The 20219-nt window shown below is 40.3% G+C and overlaps 1 protein-coding gene across 1 annotated transcript; it reads left to right on the forward strand.

Annotated features, from left to right (window-relative positions):
- The first annotated feature begins 1436 nt into the window (after positions 1-1436).
- si:ch211-57i17.5 (usherin) lies at positions 1437-19900 on the forward strand. Its single transcript, XM_056269529.1, has 5 exons — positions 1437-1675; positions 2971-3221; positions 15721-15792; positions 19243-19410; positions 19492-19900. Exons 1-5 carry the CDS (start codon positions 1648-1650, stop codon positions 19576-19578), a joined length of 606 nt encoding a protein of 201 aa, XP_056125504.1. The 5' UTR covers positions 1437-1647; the 3' UTR covers positions 19579-19900.
- Positions 19901-20219: the final 319 nt, after the last annotated feature.

Raw genomic sequence — 20219 nt, forward strand, 5'->3', positions numbered from 1 at the left:
ATTCACTAATAAACCCTCGGTGTCTCAAACGCGACCAGGCGAAACATGAATGCTGATCAGGGAATTAATGGATTAGCATTTTAGCGTCACGATAAATTAAATCCGCTCTGTTTGATATAGTGCGCATCGTGCACCGGGAACTGACTCATCTACAAGCCTCATATATCTGATGATATCAGCAGAATATCTATGAATATTTCATTTTAATACTTGCTGAAATCATCAGGAAGTTGACACGTTAAACGCGTTTCGTAAATGGCAAGTCAAAAATTGTTAAAACGATTAGTATTTCTTTAAATCTGTATTTCTCAACATGTTTTTATTATAACAAAGATTGCAGAGACATGTTTGGCGAGGTTTCTACTGAGAGCAATCCGCACCACAGATATCTGTGATCTGCACTTTAATCCGCACTGGCCTCTAGTGGTTAAGATACGACATTACAGCAAACCTCAATATTCACTTAATGTGTGGTTTGAACGGAAATAAACAGACAAATAAAAACCTGCTCTATACAATGCGAAACATCTAGCATATTGGACTAGAAATTAATTTGAATATGCATACACACATCTGTTAGATGAAAAGTATTGCCCTCAAAATATGGTTTTAACTAGATTACAAGAAGTTAGCAGCATGTTATTTTAGAATCTAGATATTTGATATAGTATTAGGCCTATAGTTTTTGTTAATATTTTGAATTATTCTTTATTTTTTATACATTTTAATTTTAGTTTAATGTTGGGTAATTTTGTTGGGCCTAATGTGTGTTTTGTCATTTTTATTACTTTGTTACTTTTTTGACTCAAAGCATGTTGTGGTGTTCTCGTAAACACTGGTTGGAGATTCATATTTTGTAAATAAAGTGGTAAATTATGTTTTTTTTTGCGCAAACAAAGCTCTCGCGTCGATTCACAAAATTGAGGTTAAACTATTATAGTCACATAGATTTGCCTTTCTGGGGCTTGAAAGTGGTAGTTGTGTATATGTCAATGGAGGGACAGAGAGCTCTCAGATCTAATCAAAAAGATACATTGTTTCATCATTTGTGTTCCGAAGATGAACGAAAGTCTAATGGGTTTGGAATGACATAAGGGTGAGTAATACATTTTTGAGTTAAAACTAACCCTTTAAATCCCATATGTGAGTCAGATGAAGTAGAATGAAATTGAAAGATGTGCGTCAGCTCAAAAAAGATGTTGTAGCTCACATGTTAAAATCTGATCTTGTGAAACATAAGACCATAACCATGTTAAAATCAGTTACTGTGTTTACACAGGTACTGTCTGTGGATTAAAAGAGCAAGTGAGACAAAATGTGTGTACCAGGTAAAAAGGGTTTGTGTGTTCACTGGGTTGTATCATAATGACAACAGTCGGTTTTACTGCGGTAACTGATCTCTCTATCACCTCGTGTTACCATAGAGCCCTGGAGTACAATTACAGCTGCAGAGACACCTTACACACACCGTTTCTGTCCTTTCCACACTCACCTTGAAGAGACGACACAGACCGAATAGCTTCATTTAAGTGTTTTCCAGATGCACATCTATAAAATGTTTCAGGTCAGCGCTCATGGTTGATTCTCCGGTCCGTTTGAGGGCCCTGTCTCATGTCACACACACACTCCTGGGGTCCCTGAACCCCTATGAGAGGAACCACGGACGCAGACACTGGTGAGTGAAACTCTTTGTGACGTTTGCTCGTTTTATTTGAATTGTTTCATGCCACTGTGTTCATTTGACCTCTGAGTTTGGACACAGATGAGATGCGTGCAGCTTTATTGGATGCTGTCATTTGGACTAAAACAAAGAGAGTCCATCAGATCAATATTTTATTTTTTGCAGTGCGTCAAGGTGCTTTTTTAAAAACCCACTTGTGTTGTAATGCTAAAAAGCAGGATGATGGACAAATATCAAACGTCCTCAGCTGGAAGAGAGAGATATGGAGCAAACGTGTCTTGTTACAGAGACCTCTGGCTATGTGATTACTGCTAAGACCAGGACAGTGAAACTAGATAGACGTGACGTTCAGGCTGTTATCAGACGTCAGTACTGGAGTCCTGCACAGTAGCTATACAATGAATACGACCCACTATGAGGTCACATGACCTCGTTACGTGCATGTTATATTCAGTGTGTGCCGTCCATATCATCTCAGAAATAAGATTTATTTGTTAAAAATATTTCAGTAACACTTTACAATAAGGTTTCATTTGTTAACTTGAATGAGCAATACTTCTACAGCATTTATTAATCTAATTGCTAATTTACACATTTAATAGCCTACATTTTAAAGATCAAGCCTGGTCAGACAGAGCTTAGATTAAGACAGGATTAGGCTTTAGTTTTATTAGGACATTTAAGTAGCTTTAATAAACATGCCTTAGAAAAACACATGGTGTGCATCTAGAGATAAAACAATGGCACTGATATATTTTAAGAAATGCAAGTTGCTTTCAGTTAAAACAGCTCTGTTTACCAGATCACTATACAGTCAAATCACCTTTATTTATATAGCGCTTTTTACATTACAGATTGTTTCAAAGCAGCTTTACAGTGATAACAGGAAAATAATGCAACAAACTTTGTTTCTTGAAGAAAATAGCGTCACAGTCCAGTTTAAGTAAGTTCAGTGATGGTTCATTTTTGTTCTAAAAAGTTATTCATTTAGTTAATTTATTATATATAGCCGCTCTGGAGGAAACAGTGATGTCATCGTCCAGCTCAGTTCAGTTCTTATAAATGGTGTCAATGCAGGCAGATCAATAATATTGTTGACTATTAAGTGTCCACAACTAAGCAAGCCAAAAGCCAAAGGCGACAGATCATTACCAGATCACTTTTATGAGCTGAAGTTGTGTTCAGAATACATAAATGCTAAAGTACATGAAATGTTAATTGACATGCATGACAACTGTCCTCCCCGGCTGTAAAGCAGTGTTGTGTTGTGTCTGCTGCCATGACCTCAGGTGTCGAGGCACCCACTCCTGCCGGTGGTCGTCTGGGTGCCGGTGCGGGAGGTTCACCGTTCTACCGCGAGCTGTGGTTCATCGTGCTGATGGCTGGAGTCGCGCTCGTGCTGTTGGCTCTCATTCTGGCTATAGTTTTACACAAGGCTTTGAACAAACCACCGTTCACCCGAGAGCGACCGCCGCTTGTCCCGCTGCCACTGCATCGCCGCAGCCCGTTGACCAACTACCCACCCAGCAACTCCTACCTGGTGAGGCCAAAAAAAAGTGCGATGTATCTGCAGATAAAAGCAATTACTTTCATCCATCACCAGTTGTTTAAAAACAGCCGATGATTAGGGCAGATTATATCTATCAATCAAAAGGGGGGTGGAAAAAAACCTGCCAAACTGCATCTCAGGCTACTGTAGGCTACTGTAAGAAAGTGGCTGCAGCCTGCATCCGAAATCGTATACTTCCCTAGTAGTAGGCGATAAACAGCTGCAGGCTATGTGACAAAGCCCCACTGCATGGTTCAAGTGACCCAAATCCGATTTTTTCCTCTCATGTGGCACAGATCGGATATGACCCATGAACGTATAAGCAGGAAAAAACCGCATGGATTCCGATTTTCTCAGATCGGATTCAGGCCTCACTCGTGGTAATAAATCGGATATGAATCGGATTACGTGCATTTGCGTGTGCCATGTAAGCAGACAAATCGGATATTCCCAGTAAATGCGAGTCGTATGTCATTAAAAAAGTGACGTCAACTTAGGTGGACACCACCAACTGAGATCACATGACTTATAGGCGCGATGGAGGACGAAGGATACACACAGTGGAGCAATGCGGAGGTTTCATGTCTTTTGAGTGTTTGGGGCGAAGAGACAGTGCAGGCAAAAATGCAGGGTTGTTACAGAAATAAATCCGTGTTTGAACACATTTCACGAGATATGGGGAGGCACGGTTTTAAGCGCTCGTGGCCACAGTGCCACCGTAAGATAAAAAGCTTAATGACTTTTAAAAAATATTGTGGAAAGCAAAACACTGGATAATTTTTTGCATCCATTGTATTTCGTGCTGTTTTACTTCCTTTTCCGGGTCAGAACGTCTACATTTGGTAGTTTCAGCAGTGTATAGTGTAAATGCAAAAATCGGATACGTGGGTCACTTTTAAAAGATGATGTAAGCGGGTCGTCAAAAAAATTGGATATAGTCAGAAAATCGCATTTGGGCATCAAGACCTGCAGTGTAAGCAGCCAAAGAAATGGGGAGAGCGGTGTTGGTTGGCACACTTTTCACTCTCTGTCATATTTCTCAGTCATGCTATATGTTAAAATAGTCTAACCAGTAACAACTGAAAGGTTAAGATCTCAGTTGATCAACAGACACAGTTAATGTTCACAAATGATTCCTAAAACTGTTTTATTCATCATTAAAGTCATGTTGTGCACTTGCAATGGGGTTGGTTGGCACAGAGGTGCTGTTACTGAATGAGGTGACAAATATAAAGAACTTGAGCGTGTGTGTGTGTCACTGAAGCCAAACTTCCAGAGGCCAGCTTCTCTTAAGACTCTAAACGCCCCAGACAGTTATTATATTTATAAATATACAACATATAATAGTTTTATAATAATACGATAATGTTTATATATTATATTATATAGGCCTACTATATATTATATATAGCCTACTATACTTCAATATTCATTATATTTAACGTACGTACATTGGGTCTCATTCATGAAACATTCGTAAATATAGGCCTACGAGTAATTAACGAGTTCGTTTGCCCATAAAATCTTTAAGATATTAGGTTAAACTTATTTGGCTTGCTGTCCGCTGGAGAGGGGCTCGATGAAGCAGCTTCAACTCGAGCTCTGATATGCCCCCCAGTGGCTAAATGTAGGACCTGTTAATTAAAGGGCAAGGTACCTAAGATGAAGGTGGAGTTTGGGGAGGTGGAGGGATACTGGAACAGCTGATACTAGGGAGAGGTAAGCGGCTGCTTATATACTCTGTTTGTTGATTGAAAGATTGGATGGGCTCGCTCCTCCCTAACTTACGTTTAGGAACTTCATTTAACGAGTTCGTTTGCCCATAAAATCTTTAAGATATTAGGTTAAACTTATTTGGCTTGCTGTCCGCTGGAGAGGGGCTCGATGAAGCAGCTTCAACTCGAGCTCTGATATGCCCCCCAGTGGCTAAATGTAGGACCTGTTAATTAAAGGGCAAGGTACCTAAGATGAAGGTGGAGTTTGGGGAGGTGGAGGGATACTGGAACAGCTGATACTAGGGAGAGGTAAGCGGCTGCTTATATACTCTGTTTGTTGATTGAAAGATTGGATGGGCTCGCTCCTCCCTAACTTACGTTTAGGAACTTCATTTAACGAGTTCGTTTGCCCATAAAATCTTTAAGATATTAGGTTAAACTTATTTGGCTTGCTGTCCGCTGGAGAGGGGCTCGATGAAGCAGCTTCAACTCGAGCTCTGATATGCCCCCCAAAAGTGTTGAATAAATATTTGGGACAGCAAGTTAGAATAACGTGATCAAATACAGGATGCCTATAAGCTTAAAGTATGTTACCCCCCAAAAGAGTGGAAATTGAAAGCTGTATGGAGCATGGATGGACACTGCTGCGGCAGTGATATGTTTAATGGGGCTCCTGGCTGGAACTGCGTCTCCCTACTATGCCCACCATGTGGGGCTATGAGTGGAGCTCCGGCGGGAGCTGTGTTTGAAAGAGTGTGCCTGCGTTCGTTGTGGAGTGAAACGACATGGGCTTGTGGAAATTTGACTGGGGTACATCTCACCGCTGCACTGCTGCGGCAGTGACTTTCAGATATTACTCCTCCGGGAGTATCTTGGGACTGGAGGTTTGAGTACGAGGTTGGAGAACGCCCTGCCACATCCATGACATGGAGCTCCATGGAGTTAGAAAACATGGGGCTTCCAGATGTCACAAACGGGGAAGAAGGTCCTCGTCCCTAAAGGCAAACGGGCCACCAGTATCTGAAGCGAAACTCCCTACGCAGCAAGAGGGAGCCTACGGTATACATAGGAAAAGCAGAACTACCATCCTTCTGACACAGGGGGCGAAGATCACATAAAGACATAATGGCCCGTCGCGTTCGAGGGACGTACGATCCTTGGTACCTCCAGTCCTGATTTTTTCGGATAGGAGGGCCCACACTGCGATCCGAACGGGAGAGCCTCCATGGTTAAAAACATGAAGGATCACACAGCGATTCGGAAAGGGAGAGCCCCCACGGCGCCCGAACGGAAAGCTCATACTGCGATTCGACCGGGAGAGCTCCCGCTGCGTTTCGAAGGAGAGAGCCCCCCCATATGTATAAATAGGGAGTTCACTCGGCAATCAAAACGGGAGAGCCCACGCAGCAAGTCGAACGGGAGAGCCTATGATGCATCTGAACGGGGGAGCCCACACGGCGATTCGGATGGGAGACCCCACTCCAGGAGTGGTAGGTCACGCACATCCGAAAAGGGAGAGCTCTCACTGCATCCAGATGGAAACACGCCCTGCGGGGCTAGGTTAGCGGGGAGATGCGAATAGTAGGGAGAGGCGGTCCAGACTCAGAAGGATGCTAGTGCTTGTTGTGCTTGTCTAATGTTATGTAGATCTGAACGAACGTATGTTTCGAAGGCGTGGGATGACCATCGGCCTAGCATTTTGATTTGGTGATCGGAAAGGCCCCTTTGTGCTGCTGTGGTGGCTGCACCTATTCGGAAGGAATGTGAAGAAAACTGTTTGGTTGGGATGCCGGAGCTGTTGAGGATGGATTTGAGGTTCCTTTGAAACCTCAAAAAAAAGACCTGAGCGGAGAGTGGTTAGGCAGATGCTGAGAATGTCGATGGTTAAAGGTTGTCTAGAGTCTGGACAAGGGGGATTGGTTTTTTGTAAACCTTTGATGAGGAGAGAAATCTGGGGATTTGAAATGTTGGGGCACTGTTGGCCATGGAGTAGCTTAAAAAAGAAATGAATTCCGCTGAGGTAGACTTTGATTGGTCCTGGTTTAATTGAGGTGGTGTGATGGAGGTATGTGACGAAGGAGGATATTGAGAGGAGGGAAAACTCTGGAAAGACCATGTTGTGAGCTCTGTGGAATTTTTTGAAAGAACCCCAAGCTGTCCAGTATGTTTGAAGCGTTCTGGGAGAAACAGCTTGTAGGATGGTATTCATGGATAGGGTATGGAGATGACTGAGGGGATGTTCTAGAGGAATATGAGTTCTGAATAAGGTGGAACTGGAGTTGGATTGGAGTCTGCTTCCGGAGCCAATGTTCTGAATTTCTGGAAAAGAAAACGGGATAAAGCATCAGCTATTTCATTTTTGTGACCTGGAATATTTTCAGCTTTGATGATGAATTGATGACAGGCAGAGATCCAAATGAGGCGCCTTAGAAAGGGCATGATTTTTGGAGCATTGGAACGTTTTTTGTTGATACAGTAAAGGGTGGCGGAATTATCACAGTGGAACGGAATGTTTTTTGTTGACCATTCGGATCCCCATAGATAGGCTGCTACTACTAGCAGCTCGAACAGGGCGGTCGAATCAGCGGTTTGAGGTGTATTGGTTAGCTCAGGAGGCCAGGTTGAGGCAAACCAACGTCCTCTGTAGAAACCTCCAAAACCTTTGGAGGGGGCAGTGTCAGTGAACAGGGTGATGTCGCAAGGTCGGGACACGAAGTCGGTGTAGAAGAAGGTAATCCCGTTCCATTGTTTGAGGAATGAGATCCATAATTTCAGGTCTGCCCTACATGGTTGGCTTAGTGAAATTATGTCTTCTAAACTAGATGCTGAGGTAGCGAGAGTTAGCAGATGGGAAATGAAAGGCCGGCCTTGGGGAATTATGCGCATTGCGTAGTTTAGGTGGCCTAGGAGAGAAAGCAGATCGCGCTTGCTGCAATGGTTAGCTTCCAGCAAATTTGATGCGATTGTGATTATGCAAACTATTTTTTCTTTGGGGAGAGAAGCTTGGAATTTGACAGAGTCTAGGAGGATTCCAAGAAATTCCAATGACGTAGAAGGGCCTTCGGTTTTTTCGAGAGAGAGGGGAACTCCTAGTTTGGAAAACACTGTTTGGATGACGGTTAAGTGTTTTGCTGGAGGGAAATTACTTGGTGAAATGACGAGGAAGTCGTCGAGGAGATGGATGAGGTACGGGATTGCGTGATTGTTTTGTAGAATCCAGCAGAGTGCTTCTGAAAGCATGTCAAAAATTTTGGGACTGCTTTTACAGCCGAAAGTTAGCCGCACTGCGAAGTAGTATTTTTCATGCCAACGAATGCCGAAAAGGTGCCAGAAATCTGGATGAATTGGCATGACTTTAAAGGCCGATGTAATGTCGACCTTTGCTAGCCAGGCTCCGAAACCGGCGTTTTTTATGAGAGATATTGCTTGGTCTATGTCGTGGTAGTGCAGTGAAAATTCGTCTAGAGGAATTAGGCTGTTGATACTGGGTTGGGAATTTCCATGGGGAGCCGAGAGATCGATGATGATTCGTTTTTTGCCTGAAAATTTTCTAGTGGCTACTCCGATAGGACTTATACGGAATAATTTGAAAGGTGGAGAATCAAAAGGGCCGATCATGAATCCTGAATCTAGTTCTTTTTTGATTAGGGTTTCCACCAGGGGCGTAGCAGCCATTATAAAAGTGGGGGGGACAAAATGGTGTGGTGATGTGACCCAAAGGTCAGTCCTGCCAGAAAAATGCGGAGTTTTTTTGTGATTGTTGCGGGCAAAAATTCTTGATTATGCGGCGATGGAATATGCAGGATATTTGCAATTTTATGTGATGAAATTGCCGGAACTTGCAAAAACGGCGGTTTGATGAAAAAGAGAGAAAAAGTGATTCCCCAACACCCTGTTCTCACTAGGCTATTACCTTAATGTATAGAGCTATTTCTTATTACTTCCTATGATAAGCAAACATACTACATCACAGAAAGAGCTGGAATATTTAATCTTGTTTTATTTCAGACCTTAATAAACACATGGCTCAAACTTACAAAACATTGATGAGTCAAACAAGTTCTGTAGCTTTACAAAAGGAATATGTTACAACTTCTGTAAAAATGAATAAATAAAATATGAAAAAAATGTTTCCTGTTTTACAGTTTTTTTTTCAATGCGTAATTACGTCACTTCATAACGTTCCCATGGCAACAGGGGGAAACGGCTGCTTTCGTGTGAAGCAAACGCAACATTTTTCAACTTTCTGCTAAGATATATGTGACTTTTTTTTGCAACAAAAATGCGGGGATTATGAAATCATACAAGCCCCGCATATTTTGGGTGGAAATCGGCAATTTATACGGCAAAAGTGCGGCGTATTTGAAAAAATGCCCCCGCATAAATATGCGGACTTTGGCTGATTATTGAATCATGCGATTGCATAATCGCGTTTTTCTGGAGGGACTGAAAGGTGATGTTCATAATAATAAATTCTAGATGGAATAGCAATTGGCATTTTACAGCACCCTAGTGCCAATTTTGGGAACATGCCATGATAGTTTACAGCACCTATTTTTGTGAAATCATACTCGAAATAAAAAAATGGGACTTTCAGACAACTGTGGAAATCTATACTTTATTTTTATGAAATAAAGATGTTTTATGATAGGCTATTTACAATATTTCAGTTAAACTACACTTGAACAATCACTTTTATCTTACTAACAGTTGGACCAAAAAAAGTGTTCAATGAGTACATAACAGATTACATCTAGCCTACAGTAATTTTATACAACAGACATTTTATAAAAAAATATATCAATAAAACCTAAATCAATGTATTCGGTATTGGACATCAATTTAACATTGACATTAGATGTTGAATTTACATTGAATTTTGGTCACCCGACGTCGCAACCAAAATTTAACCAAATATCAACGTCTTATGACGTTGTGTGCCTGCTGGGAATTATCTGTTATGTCTCATTTAACAGACGCTTTTATCCAAAGCAACAAGTAGGAGAGCATTTAACACACACTCGGCACAATCCGGCGCGACGTGACGAGGTCCATACGGGTTCTGTTGTCTTACACTTCTTACAGCGTTACAGTAGGTTAAATCATAATAAGGAAACTTTACGTGTGATTCATGTCATCGCGACATACTGTAACAGTGTGTGTTTGAAAAAAAATGATGTGGTCCTCTGCTTTTTTTTTCTGGGGTGCATTAGACGGCCAAACAGCAAACCGACTAAAACACGAAAATTCGCAAGAGCAACAAAAGATTTGAAGCTCATGGCAGACGCGCCCAATAGATGCTTCGCGCTGTGATTGGCTGAATGTTAGCTCACTCAAGTCTAAGTAACAAATCAGAGAACACGGGCGGAAATATTGGCGCGGAGTAAAAACAAATGCGGGGGACAGAATCACCTGTTTCTAAAAGTGGGGGGGACGTGTCCCCCCCGTCCCCCCCGGTTGCTACGCCCCTGGTTTCCACTATATCGGGTTCGGCTGTCGCGGATTGAAGATTGTTGCAAATCAGGCTGGAATCAGGTATGCTTACCAAGCCGGGGTCAAAACCTTCTTTCAGGCCTGTAAGAAGAAACTGGGTGAAGTTTTTGTCTGGATGGTTGTGTAGTCCTCTAGCTAGTGATGAAATGATGATTGGACTAGAGAGGTACTTTTGAAATTTTTTATTGAGGTTAGCAGAGGAGCGGCGCACGGGGCAAATGGAACGGGCGTGAGCTCCGCCGCAGAAATTGCAGACATGAAGGAAGCGGCATCGTTGTCTGTTGCAACCTGAGGAATTGAAGCTGTTGCATACTTGTCTACCTGAAACTGAGGTGAATATCTGACTGCGGTCGTTCCTTGGTTAAGGGACGTAGGCGGTGGATTTTTCTTGGAAAGGGGCTGGATGGGTTGGATGATCTGGGTTGGTTTGGGGACATTCTGAAGTAGAATGAATAATGGACCTGCAGATGGCGCAAGAAAGGCTCCGAACGCCTAAGAAGACTCTGTTGTAAAGTTCGAGGTCCAGAGCTCCCCAATAAGGACACTGGTTCCAGTGGGTGACACGGGCGGCACATTTAGCTGAAAAAAGCTTATGATAGGTATAAAAATGACAACCTCCGAAAGAGAGACTGAGCTCTGCTATAATGGAGAGGTAGTCGTTTAATTCCTTGCGTCTGGCTGGAAATGAAGTGCAAATTACTTCAGTATATCTAGCAAAAGCGATGCAGAATTCTGCGAGTGTGAGAACTCGTTTTAAAGGTTGTACAGAATTTTTAAGATTGATGGTTAATGGGCCGCAATCAAACGAGCGGTGGGATTCATTGAGGGGGACGGAAGTCAGTAGAGAAGGAAGATCGATATCTGCACCTGATAGAATTAAGGACCGGAGATGGGCTGAAACTGGAGGTGGTTCCATGGCCACTGCATTAGGAGGAGCTGGAAGATGGACTGCTGTGGAGAGTGAATGGGCTGGCAAGTGGATTGTACCTGGAGAGTAGGTGTGAGTGTTGGGAAAAGTAGATAAATGATGATCGGAGGGTCCCATTACTGGCTGGTGTCCAAAATGGCTGGCATGGGCTGAAGTTGGAGGAAAGGGAAGGTTTGTGGGAAAGAAAGGAGAAGAAGTCCTTTGCGGAGGCAGCCTCACGCTCGGATGTGAACTGGGAAGAATATTAGGATATGATTGGAAGATAGAGGTGGGAGGAAAGGAATGGGGTGAATTGGAATGGAAGGAAAGAGGAGGGGGTGGAGGGGGGATAGCTAGCGAAGGCAACTTCACGCTAGGATCCGCTCTTTGGGTAGGTTGGTTTGGGGATGATAGAAATGTAACCGTGTGCGAAGGTGGCCTGGCACAAGGGTTATTATGAAGAGGATTAGAAAAAGCTGGAGACGCAGATGGGAGTGCTGAGAAAAGTGATTGAAAGTTTGGTTCTTGCCTGGGGAGTGGGGCTGACTGGATGAAGTTTGTTGGAGCTGGAGAAGAAGCGGAACTATTTTTTGCGGCCGCTGTTTTTGGTCGGGTGGAAATACCGGCGGACGAGGAAGTGCGAGCCGCGCCGCTGCCGGTAGCCTTTGGATCGGCGCGTTGAGATTGTGTGGGATCAGGATGCCCGGTGCTGGAACTGAAGGAACTGATGAAGAGATCGTAAAGTTGCACTTTAGACGATCTGCGGGAGAAATGGATTCCAGGACTGGAAAGGACTTGACGTAGGCTGTTGACTGAACATTTCGAAATGGGTGGAATCGGTGTATTAGCGGCTGTTGCGTGGAGAGATGAAATCTGAGAAGACGGACGAGGCACAGTTAAAACTGGCGGTCTTGAAGGTGGAGGAGAGCGTTGTCTTTTGGAGCGTGGTTTGTATGAGCGCTGGATTTCTCGGCCAGAACGCTCGTGGAGATGATCCGTGATTTCCGATCTTACACGGGGTGAGGCTGTCGGAGTCTTGGGAAGGCTCGTCAGTTCGTCGTCTGACGGGAAGAGCTGTATTTCCGGGATGTCGGACATTATTCCATGAAGCAGCAATGATACTGGAACAGCTGATACTAGGGAGAGGTAAGCGGCTGCTTATATACTCTGTTTGTTGATTGAAAGATTGGATGGGCTCGCTCCTCCCTAACTTACGTTAAGGAACTTCATATATGCGAGTGATTTACGCGTAAAGAGACCTTCCCGAAAACTCTTCTCCTGATTCACAAATACTCCGACTGACAATTATATATGGGCATCATATTATGACATGAATGCGAATGAAAAAAAATTAGAAAAAAGTTTTATTATCAGAAGTTCATTCAAAACGCCACATTTATTTTCAAGCGTACATAGTGGCGTATCGGGTCCTAAAAAAAAAGGAAGCTTGGCAGCATATTACAGATGCAGTTAATGGAGTTTCATCTGTTAATCGAACATTCCCAGAAGTGAGAAGAAAATGGTTCGACATTAAGCTTGAGAGCAAAAAACGAATTAGTTCACTTCGGAAAAATAGTATTCAAACTGGAGAAGGACCACCATCGCAGATGCTATTACTGGCTCTCATAATAAGAAAAACCGTATGTAATTACTATATATAATATTTTTTCAAAATGCTGTGCAAATATGTACCCGATTAAGGTGAATTAAAATGCAGCCTTATTAATGAGCAAAACGTTCGGGTAAGCGCACTATTTACGCGTGGCTGGGAGCAGGTGTAGATTTCTTGTGTACCAACTAACATTTGGAAAATACGAACATTTTAATAAATCCGAAAATTTACGCCAGAACCACTTTACACACGATTTACACAAAAATTCGTTCTGCTCGTGTTTCATGAATGAGACCCAATGTGTGTGTGAGTTTGTGTGTGTGTAGTATTAGGAGTAACAGAAATAATGCAGTACGCTGTTAGGCTAACTAGCATGTCAACATGTGTGTCTCAATCAGATGAAGCGCATGAATCACAGTTCTGGCAGATGTAGACTGGTTGCACAGCATTGTCAGTGGAAGGGTGAAGCTCATCAGGGACAGCAACAAGATTGGCAGTTGGGACTGGGTTTGGCCAGTTTGTAACATAAGATTGGGCGAAGGCCTCTTCTGAGAAAACATCCCTGTTATAGCAGAAAAGTCCAGTCACCCTGAATCCTGATTGGATGTTATTTGGGGTTGCAGCCAATGGTTATGCTGTGGCAACAATTCCAGGCACATCATAGACATGGGTTTGCCAGGGTTGTTCAGCTTCCATGAGTCACAGGCTGTGTTGACATGCCTCTTCAGAGGCCCACACACAGTGCGGTCAAGCCGATGGGAGCAGTGTGGGGGGAATGATAGCATGACTACACCGTTTTCTTTGGCATACTTCAAGCCACTGACAGAGAGATGGGCCTCATGGTTGTCAAGCAAAAGGAGACATAGCTTCTCTTTTATGCATTTTGTATTCTCCACAAAATGCTTCAGGAATTCAACAAAGTGGTCTTCCTTCATCCATCCTGATGGGTTTGCACCTCCTTTGCAACCTGTAGGTCCATTCAGAATGAAGTGGTCCCTGAAATTTACCCTGGAGAAGACAATATGGAGGAAGGCTATTCCCTGTGGCTGAAACTGCGCAGGCAAGGGTAATAAGCGACCCTCGCTCTGCAGAGGTTATTGACCCAATTTGCTTAAATCCCCGCCTGGCAATGACCCTGTTCGGTTTCTGGACTGTAGTGACTCCTGTCTCATCCATGTTCCAGATGTCACCTGGAGGAAACCTGTGCCTGTGACTGTATCTAGGTTGTTGAAGAAGGCTTTAACAGTTTTTTATTTAGACACTGTAAAATAAAAAAGTTGTCCCTCACCTCAACAGTAAGTGACAGTTAGATGATTTTAGTAAATGTTCATGTCAAGAGGACAGTCATTTTAATGTCAGATTTTTGAGGCAGCGCCCTCAACCCTTGACCCAACCAGCCCCACTCTCCTATTGTTCTTTTAAAATGTTAAAATGTGTTTTATGTGTATATGTTATGTGTGAATATTCCCAAACTCTCTGACAGTGCGATCTCTATATTGGTTATTATGTGATGTAATTTTTATTTCTAATATATATATATATATATATATATATATATATAGACTCACCTAAAGGATTATTAGGAACACCATACTAATACTGTGTTTGACCACCTTTCGCCTTCATAACTGCCTTAATTCTACGTGGCATTGATTCAACAAGGTGCTGAAAGCATTCTTTAGAAATGTTGGCCCATATTGATAGGATAGCATCTTGCAGTTGATGGAGATTTGTGGGATGCACATCCAGGGCATGAAGCTCCCGTTCCACCACATCCCAAAGATGCTCTATTTGGTTGAGATCTGGTGACTGTGGGGGCCATTTTAGTACAGTGAACTCATTGTCATGTTCAAGAAACCATTTTGAAATGATTCGATCTTTTTTGACATGGTGCATTATCCTGCTGGAAGTAGCCATCAGAGGATGGGTACATGGTGGCCATAAAGGGATGGACATGGTCAGAAACAATGCTCAGGTAGGCCGTTGCATTTAAACGATGCCCAATTGGCACTAAGGGGCCTAAAGTGTGCCAAGAAAACATCCCCCACACCATTACACCACCACCACCACCAGCCTCATTCTGTTTATGCCAAATTCTGACTCTACCATCTGAATGTCTCAACAGAAATCGAGACTTATCAGACCAGGCAACATTTTTCCAGTCTTCAACTGTACAATTTTGGTGAGCTCTTGCAAATTGTAGCCTCTTTTTCCTATTTGTAGTGGAGATGAGTGGTACCCGGTGGGGTCTTCTGCTGTTGTAGCCCATCCGCCTCAAGGTTGTGCGTGTTGTGGCTTCACAAATGCTTTGCTGCATACCTCGGTTGTAACGAGTGGTTATTTCAGTCAAAGTTGCTCTTCTATCAGCTTGAATCAGTCGGCCCATTCTCCTCTGACCTCTAGCATCAACAAGGCATTTTCGCCCACAGGACTGCCGCGCACTGGATGTTTTTCCCTTTTCACACCATTCTTTTGCAGATTGTGAAATACTCAAGACCGGCCCGTCTGGCACCAACAACCATGCCACGCTCAAAATTGCTTAAATCACCTTTCTTTGAAATTAATTTACATCCAGTTTATTAGTAACACTGTTTTGAAGGACTAGTCTTGACTACACTTCTGCCTGTGTCTCGCATTTTTAGACGCAAATACACATCCTGTGTGAACGGCCCAATCTATCTTTCCTGAGGGAATTAAGTCCTGAAATTATTCTTTACCATGTATCTATGAAATATTAATGATATGTTTGTTCCTTCGACACAGTTCGACATGGTTCCAGAAACGGTGGGCTCTCCGAACAGCGTCACACTGAAGGCCTACACGATGCACATGGAGGTCAGAGCTTCATTTCATGAACTTCGTGTTACTAAAAGAGCCATATTTTGCAGATTCAACTTCTCAATTTTGAATTTATATGAAGGATGAACAGTATACAGTACAGAACAGTAAACAGAAAAAAAATACATTCAATCTTAAAGTAATTTCCGCACCACTAGCAGCACCAAGTGGAGTAAAAATTAATGACTAAGTTGTCTCTGCATACAATTGTATACTAAAAAAAATTAGCTGACTTCAAAGAAATGAGGCAACTTACACTTAAATTGTTAAGTTAACTCAACTAATTCGCTCCAATTAAAGTCAACTTAAATACTTTTGTTCATGTAGTGAGTAACAGGTAGTCTTTTAAGCTAAAAAATTGGATGATGTTCATGATATTAATATTATTTGCCTCTTAAAACTAGAGGTAAAATGGGTAAAATATTTGCCTCTGGTTTTAAGAGGCAAATAATATTCATATCATGAATATCATAGCTTTGAAAATCAAACATGGAGATGAAAAACAAGGATTGTAGCTGCTTGCATTGTTAAATAAACATTCTATAGTTTCCTATATGCAATACACACCTCAACACATAAATCTCAAACATGGTGCTGATCAACAATTGTAATTCAGTAAAAATATGAACCATATGACAGTTAATTAACAGTGATAACAACAGCAGCAGCATAAATCAAGCCAGTAAATGCAAAGCGATGATAATTTTTAATAATAGTTACCACATCATTTTTTCAAGCTGCAATACATGCTGGGAAATGGCACAACATTGTTCAATGTAATACATTTTTACAAATACTTTTTTAAGTTCAAAGACTACCTGTTACTCATTAGATGAACAAAACTTTTTAAGTGTACTTTAATTGGAGCAAATTAGTTAATATACTTAAAAAGTTGAGTGTGAAAGGTTGCCTCATTTTTTTAAGTTAGCTCAACCTTTTTTAAAGTGTAAAAAAATAGAAACTTGACCTTTAAATTAGTGCTATTTTAGTAGTTTTAATAGTTTTTATACATTTTCGAATTAGTTTATTATTTTTCAGTATTCTATTTAATTTTATTTAAAGTTGTATTAATTGTGTTGTCTGTTTTTATCATGTTTAGTTTTTCTTTAAATGTCTTTATATTTTCTATTAAGGTTTAGTTATTATTATTTTATTTAACCTAGTTATTTACCAGAGCAACATTTCTCATTTTCATTTATATTAGTGTTATTATACGTTTATTACAATGTAATTATACATTATTAGTGTTATTATACATTACAATGTAATTATACATTTATTACAGTGTTATTATACATTTGTTACATTATTATTATACATTTGTTATTGTTACATTATTCTTTTTGAAAAAAGTAGCGATTCTTTTAGAAAAAGTAGCTATTTTTAAGAAAGTAGTGTTAAAAATGTAATTATACTTTTGTTACAGTATTATACATTTATTACAATGTAATTATACATTAGTGTTATTATACATTTATTACAATGTAATTATACATTTATTAAAATGTAATTATACATTAGTGTTATTATACGTTTATTACAATGTAATTATACATTACAGTGTTATTATACGTTTATTACAATGTAATTATACATTATTACAGTGTTATTATATGTTTATTAGTGTTGTACATTTATTACAATGTAATTATACATTACAGTGTTATTATACGTTTATTACAATGTGATTATACATTATTACAGCGTTATTATGTTTATTACAGTGTTATACATGTATTACATTTGTTACATTATTATAATACATTTGTTACATTATTATTTGTTATATTCTTTTTGAAAAAGTAGCGATTCTTTAAAAAAAGTAGCGATTCTTTTTGAAAAAGTAGCGATTCTTTTTAAAAAGTATCAATTCAATTTTCAAAAAGTAGTGTAAAAAATGTAATATACGTTAGTCTTATACATTTTTTACAATGTAATTATACGCTTATTACAATGTAATTATACATTTATTACAGTGTTATTATACATTTATTACAATGTAATCATTCATTACAGTGTTATTATGTTTATTACAATGTAATTATACATTACAGCGTTATTATACGTTTATTACAGTGTTATTCATTTATTACAATGTAATTATACATTTGTTACATTATAATTACATTCTTTTGGAAAAAAGTAGCGATTATTTTTCCAATAAGAATAATGTAACAAATAGGGATGCAACAATACAGTTAGCCCACGGTTCAATACATACCTTGGTTTTTTAACCACGGTTTTCGGTTCGGTTCGGTTCTGATGGCTTGACACATAAGAGTGTTTTTTTGTTATTCTATGCTTAGCCAATAGGAACAGTAAGAGGTTAAGGAGAAAAAAATAAAAACGATTTATTGCAATACTCCTTTATTTTACTTAAAAGCTAAGAAAAGTCCACTAGTTCCTAGTGTATAGTATAATATAAAATTAACACTGACATTTCACAGCTGCTGGTAGCCCATGTACAAACTGGGGAACACATAAATTCTTAAATTTTGAAAATAAACATACATGTGAAGTTGGTAAACATAAATTGACCATTTCAAATAAACATACTTGCACTTCAGTAAACATAAATAAACCATCTTAATTAAACTTAACAGTAGGCAACTCCAGTACAGTGTCCTTCATTCAGAATGTAAAGTGCAATTTCACTTAGGTCAGCTTAGCTATCTATTCCTGTATTTTGAGGTTTCCGTTTGAGTAGGCTACACGTGTAAAACAATGCTTGCACACAGTCATTTTTTTTGTTTACCGTTTTTTTTCTTCCTCGGTATTATACTCAACGGCAAAACTGAAATGTCCCCACACCACGGATTTGAAAGATGCCGGCGCTTCCTCGTACTGTAGCCTGACTTCACCGCCGCTCGCCATGTTAAAGTGTGGAATGATGGTTAAGCCGCGCACGCGCCCCCTAACTTACTCGCGGCCGTCGCGGGGAGGAGTTTCCTCATCTCAGCTCGTAGACTTACAGGCACACACAAACAGTCAATTCGGAGAGAAATAAAACGCACATAAATTATTTAAACGTAAAACCGAAAAACCGCAATTCACAAGCGCGTATTGCACCGTGGATGTCGTACCGAACGGTTCAATATTATATTGAGAATTGTGGCATCCCTAGTAACAAATGTATAATAATAATAATGTAACAAATGTATAACACTGTAATAAACGTATAATTACACCGTGATGTATAATTACATTGTAATAAACGTATAATTACATTGTAATAAATGTGTAAGACTAACAAATCACTACTTTTTTCAAAAAGAATCGCTACTTTTTCAAAAAGAATCGCTAATTTTTCAAAAAGAAACGCTACTTTTTCAAAAAGAATCGCTAATTTTTCAAAAAGAATAATGTAACAAAATAATAATGTAACAAATGTATAATAATAATATGAAGGTGATGAAGCCTCTTCTCACATGTTCCTCTGTTGTTCAGGAGGTGATTGAGGGTAAAATGGTTGATGAAGACGGTTCTGCGGAGGGTGTGGTGACCGTCTCAGGTCTGTACGCACAGAACGCTCTACAGCGCAGCGTCAGTCAGCTGATGGACAAGAAAGACGAGGAAGCGTGGGAGCCGCACTTCAGACGCCTCGACAGTGGCCTGGTGAGAACATCAGGATTTATGTTGCACTTGCTGCTGCTGGAAATGCTTTATTTTTGGCTGATATGTGATTTTGATTGTCAGTTTGAAGGTGAGGAGTTTGTGGACAGCATCAAAGGCTTCAGCACAGTCAGGAAAGAACACACCATGTTCACGGACACTAACCTTTGACCTTCCTCATGACCTCTGACTCTCATCTCATATGAGAGCGGGATCGGCACTTTCTCCAAACATCACCTCATATCAGAGGAAAATAAACTGAACTATGTTTTGGTGAAGTTGGACTCTCGTCTCTATGGACCTGCGACACTAATGGTGTCTCCAACTCTAACACAGACAGGAGGAAATGACATTATACAGCAGGCCAAAACAACAACAACAGGTTCACATCAATATTGAACCACTGACTTGAAACTAATATTTCTGTAAGATGGCAAACAAGGATTGTTTAAAGTTGGCTTGAATGGAATATTTGAACATTTTCAAACTCTTTTTCTGAATTTTTTTTCTTTCTTAAGAAAACCATGTTGTAGCATATGTAATATTTAAGAGGTTACTTGATAATAAATATATTAAAGACAACTTTTATTTAAAACTTTGTATGAAGGCGTCATCACGTCACCATCCCTGACATTTAAACTGAAGTTACTATTTGCTTTCTGCAGAGAGACTCAAGCAGTCAATTTTATAAGAATATATAATTTAATTTAACTTTTCTCATTTTTATAATTTAAAAAAAAAAAAAAGTAACAATTTTTTGTTTGTTTTCTAAGGCTTGATTCATGATCGAGTGCATTTTTTTTTCCCCATCA

Source organism: Rhinichthys klamathensis, unplaced genomic scaffold (assembly GCF_029890125.1).
Source record: "Rhinichthys klamathensis goyatoka isolate OS25496 unplaced genomic scaffold, OSU_Roscu_1.1 h1tg000281l_1, whole genome shotgun sequence".
Lineage (NCBI taxonomy): Eukaryota > Metazoa > Chordata > Actinopteri > Cypriniformes > Leuciscidae > Rhinichthys > Rhinichthys klamathensis.

Excerpts from the sequence above, each read along its gene's own strand:
- si:ch211-57i17.5 (XM_056269529.1), top strand. The coding sequence starts at position 1,648 with ATGAGAGGAACCACGGACGCAGACACTG. Across the intron at positions 1,676-2,970 it reads AACCACGGACGCAGACACTG|GTGTCGAGGCACCCACTCCT; the intron begins GTGAGTGAAACT and ends CCATGACCTCAG. Across the intron at positions 15,793-19,242 it reads CCTACACGATGCACATGGAG|GAGGTGATTGAGGGTAAAAT; the intron begins GTCAGAGCTTCA and ends TCTGTTGTTCAG.